General features: G+C 39.6%; 1 protein-coding gene across 1 annotated transcript; it reads right to left on the bottom strand.

Annotated features, from left to right (window-relative positions):
• Window positions 1-1109: 1109 nt before the first annotated feature.
• Window positions 1110-3479, bottom strand: LOC137980241 (melatonin receptor type 1B-B-like). The gene is made up of 2 exons (XM_068827638.1): window positions 2486-3479; window positions 1110-1328 (listed from the first exon to the last, which is right to left on the bottom strand). The coding sequence occupies exons 1-2, from the start codon at window positions 3314-3316 to the stop codon at window positions 1110-1112; spliced, it is 1050 nt and encodes a 349-aa protein (XP_068683739.1). The 5' UTR covers window positions 3317-3479.
• Window positions 3480-5000: the final 1521 nt, after the last annotated feature.

The raw sequence follows: 5000 nt of genomic DNA on the forward strand, positions 1-5000 counted from the left end.
GTTTTGGGTTCTTTTATTTGGGGTAAAACAATGACCTGCAACCCTAACCTTCAACCTGCAACCTGCAACCTGCACTTTACACCCTCCGCTGAAATTACCACATTTGTGGTTTCGATGACAAGGTGAGGAATACAATTCAAATGTCGATCTCTCACTCTTTGTACGTTACTTCTCCAAATTTTTACAGCGCGAACAGAACGGACGGAATAAACTCAAAATGAAGAGGATCGCGCAAATGCTCATTTTTAATTGACATTTGTCTTGGCGTGCTTACTAACATTTTATTAGTTTTTACTTTTTAATTTAAAATACAATATTTTGAGAACTTGTATTTACGATGCAAAAAGACAATGCAGTGCTCTTTGGTGTTGAGCTGAGACAATCCAGAATACCAGAAGGGGGCTCTATCTGGTTTTCATTAGGAACTTTAAAATCTACGACGGCGTCGTAGACGAAAGCGTCACTTATCGTAAGGTTTCGCGATAAAAATTTAAAAAAAAAATGGTACGAGCGGTTTCAGAGTAAATATAGAGAATGAAAGGTTTACATTTGTAAGCTCTGGTTGTCGTCAAAACCTCAAATTTGACTGTGATTTCACGTCGTTGTTGTGGAGAGTACCGCAAAAATTTGTCTTACAACGCGTGTCGCAGGTGCTGCGCAATTATTTTCCTCTTGTTGTTTTGTGGCGTACTCGTTGACGACCGCGTCGTGGATCTTAAAGGCGCTGTTACATTGTGCAATTTTTCATACAACGTTTCTTGCAACGCCATTGCGAGACAAGTTTCGCGAATCATTGCCCAATGTAACATACCTCGCAACGGCGAAAAACGGTGCGAGATCAGTTTCAGAAACCGTTGAGGAAAGTACATGTAGAATTGAGTTCTACTTTCCGCAAAAGTTGGAGCGAAATTTTTAGGCGTTGGCTATTTTGTAACACCTCTCCTGCAACTTCTGTCGCAACGGTTTGCGGCATTAATTAGCCAATGAAAGTGTCCCTTTAATCTTATGTGATCATCGAAATGAGACAAGTTGGATGGAACCTTGTTTCGTAATGTGAGAACGTTTGTAGAAATGGCGTTGCAAGATAAAATGCACAGTGTAACAGCGCCTTAAAGTCCCTGATCTTTTGTGGCACTTCCAGGCGGGGACGTCTCTGGATTATCCAGGCGAGTGGAAATGTTGGCAGACGAAACTCGTACTGGACGTTTGACTGCGACGACAGAAAAGATCTTCTTGTACTCCGTGCGGAATGCACTATTCATAACGCCATAAATAAATGGGTTGATTGCACTGCTTAAGAACCAAAGAGATGTTGCCACGAGGTAAACCTAACAAAAAAAATGTGGGTCCAACATAAATTTTCGCTACTTGGTACTTGGGTTCGCTCAAGTAATTTGATAGGTTTTTGCCATTGGACTCTTTGACGCAAGTCAGAAGAGGCTCTCAACCAAAGGACTATGTTGTGAACTTATCAATCAATAACTAGGGAAAGATGTCCTGGTGTCCTTACAGGAATCGAACTTATTCGCACCTTCCAATTCTCAGGCAATGAGTTACAACCAAGCAATAATTGAAAACTAATTTAAGCATTTATTCGCAGTAGTGGCACAGTACAATGCAGAGGCAAAACACAATAGTTATGGAAATAATGGCAATTTGCATCGAAAATGGCCATTAATTTCGCCGGAAGCTTCTTGAGTTTTTCAGTATTATGGCTCGGTTTAGCTTGCTATACACCAAGAATAAGTAAGAAACAATAAAGGGGAAACGTACAAAATACACAGTGAAAATATTATTATTAAGTAAAGTACGATCGTCCGGGTGAGTGTAGTCCTGAGAAGGACAGTTTGAGACGACATTGACTGACGTTTCGACAACCTGAGCGGAAGTCATCTTCAGAGTGTTCACTTGACTCTGAAGATGAATTCCGCTCAGGTTGTCGAAACGTCAGTCAATGTCATCTCAAACAGTCCTTCTCAGGACTACACTCACCCGGACGATCGTACTTTACTTAATGATATGACTCCTGGGTTCAAACCATTTACAATTTTACGAAAATATTATTATAAAAAAATTCTCAAATAAACAGATCAATTTGAGATCTAAATTGGAAACAGACAGAGTTTACAAGACGCCGCTGGGAGCAGGTGCCAGCCTATAACAGTGACGCGGTGGTTGTTCTTTCTTCTCATTTATTTCTTGTTACAACTTTTGCATGCCCTTTCGCTTCCAGAAAAGAAAAACTTTCTCATTTGTGAAATTAGTTTCCATTACAAATTTGTGCCTTATTCAAAGTAAGAACTGTCCGGCCTTATAATAAAAGGGCAAATCTCAATATTGAGCCCTTACAAAAACACACGCATAAAGATCTTAGAAATTATTCTGTACAGATAGATTCCAATTCGTCGTTTTATTGTCGGAGATTAACATTTGTGGTAAGGAAAGAACTACAGGCCATAGAGAACAATTTTAGCGTTATTCTCACCTGGCGTGGAAGGAGGTTTGGGTTAATCTTACCCATGGTGCGCATTACTTCTCCTGGGATCCAGCAAAGCGTGAACGACAGAACGATGGTTGCCACTGCTTTTGATACGGACACTTCCTCATGATGGCATCCTTGGCGTAGGTTTGTGGCGACTTCTGCGTTGTGTTGTGATACGGCGTGGAACACCTTCCAACAGCACACCACAATTACCACGTACGCCACTGTGAAGGAACCATAAAACCAAGCGTTGAAGCCGTATATGGCTCCGGGAGACATCATTCGTCTCCAGCACACGAGGCACCCAGGGCAGAAGAAGAAATCGTCCAGAGACAGCACGTTGGGGAGACCATTGATAAAAAGCGCTACAACCCACACGACGGCTATTATGAACAGGGTCCGCTTCTTGGTGAATATCCTGTTGTAGAGGCTCCTTCTCACAACACAAACGTACCGATTGAAGGCTGTCATAGCCATGAGATAGATCGACAACTGGGCCAGAACTGACATCACGAATGCATGTGCCTTACAGACCGTGTCACTGAAACGCCTTTTACTGTGGACAACGGCGTCTATCGTCAGCGGCATGACAAGTGTAGCAGTTAGCAGGTCTGTGAAGGCGAGTGACACGATGAACATTGTCGTGGCATTATGGAGACTGGCGTTTCGGTAAATGATGTAGCAAAGGATGGCATTTCCAATAAGGGCAACGATATCAATGGTTATTAGAACTATCGATTCTATTACGATGTTTACTTTCGTCCGGGCTTCAAGTTGCGCCTGTAAAATAGCAAAATCATCGACGCTGGCATCTCCTTGAAAGATGTTGTTCATGTTCCCAGCTGACAAGGACTCGACTCACATTGGTATAAATCCGCAGCAATTAAAGAGTGCGGCCTGAGACACTTAAGCAGTTAAAATAGTTTGGTCACGAGAACAATTTGAATGAAAGAGTTGAAATTATTAGCAATAATCAGAAGTCGACCGTACACTGCCCATAAACCAACCGTTCTACAGTTAATTAGAAGTACGAATTTCCAGATCTTAGGCGTTTTATGTTGATCCCAGGCTCACGAAATGGACCCTCCCCTATTCATCTTTTTATGTTTTCTTTGTTTAGTATAATTTCGTTGTCTGCGCTGATTGGCTGCCGTTCAGGTGATTATTAATTAACTCTTTTCCCTACCTTCCCAACCGCGAGAAAACCGCGGTCAAACAGCCACCGCCCAAAAAAATGATTTTTCTCAAAAAATATTTAAAGTTAGGGGAAAAAAATACATCATTTTAAAGCTAAGAAAATAACCTTTCCAACAGCATATAACTTATTTACAGACAACTGAAACCTTTTATAAAAGCGAAAATTGAACGAAAAAATTTAACAAAAAAAACAAAAAAATATTTTCCAGGCAAAATTTGGTCATTTTAGCGATGATTACGAATTTTTGGATGCCAAAATAAAATTTTCTTCATTTTATCTACTTTCTTGTACCAAAATTTGACCGAAAACTGATGAGGTACGAATATTTTTGGATTTTTTGGAATAATCGGATTAGCGATCAAATGTGTAATATGATAATGCGATAAACATGTCAAGTTTGCGACCCGTTGCTAACGGCAACGGAAGTGATCGCATTACGATAATTAACGTCTGTTTGCCAAAAACCACCCAAATAACCGATATAAAGGTAAATATGTTCAAGCGAAAGCGAAAACAAGCGAATATTTTGAGGGAAAACACAATTCTGTGAGATCAAAGGACCATGTGCTCCAGACACGCTAGATAAACAAGCAGAAGACGTCTACTATCATTGACAATAATAATTTAATTGATTCTAGTTTTGAAAAGTGTGGAAATCACAGAGTATGGCATTTTTGTTCGAACAATAAACTTCTTGAATGTCTTGCCAAACTAGTCAATGTAGTTTTAAACAAATTATTCTCAATTTTTTTTTTTTTACCCCCGTAAGAACTTTTTGTAGTCTGTTTAACGTCTTTAAATCGGTAGTAGCCAAAACGCGGGGCCGGGGTGTCATTTTTTTTCCTAATTTTTTTGTTTCAATTTTTGTCGTTATTCTCCAGTACTATTATTTTCGAATGTTCGAAATCTTTCCTTCATTTATGGTGGAAATTAGCAAAAAAAAAAAAAAAAAAGGAACATACGAAAGCTACGAAAGTAACATTTTTGTTTGTTTTTTAGAAATTAAGAGAATTTTCGACTGAGATTGGAGTTTTTCCGGGGAATATACGCTAACTCTTAGAGACACTGAAGCCTCACTGAGCTCCACATTTTAAAACCACATTTTTATGTTTACTTCGTAAAAACCTTCTCCGCAACACAATTAAAATGAAACGAGATGCTTCCGTGAAACATACATTGTGCTGCCTGTGGTACGTGCTACAGAAAATCAGGCACTGAATTGTGTGGTATTGAAATACAGCATTCCAGTCTCTGAAGAATAACAAATAAAAGAGAAGCGAGAAACATTGGCTTCTGGGCTGACATGTTGATAATTTTCAA

The sequence above is a fragment of the Montipora foliosa genome, chromosome 12, assembly GCF_036669935.1.
Source record: "Montipora foliosa isolate CH-2021 chromosome 12, ASM3666993v2, whole genome shotgun sequence".
Lineage (NCBI taxonomy): Eukaryota > Metazoa > Cnidaria > Anthozoa > Scleractinia > Acroporidae > Montipora > Montipora foliosa.

Bases quoted from the DNA above. Each gene is read 5' to 3' on its own strand.
- LOC137980241 (XM_068827638.1), bottom strand. From the start codon at position 3,316: ATGAACAACATCTTTCAAGGAGATGCCAGCGTCGATGATTTTGCTATT. The intron at 1,329-2,485 runs GTGAGAATAACG...TTTTTTTGTTAG, and splicing joins CAAACCTCCTTCCACGCCAG to GTTTACCTCGTGGCAACATC.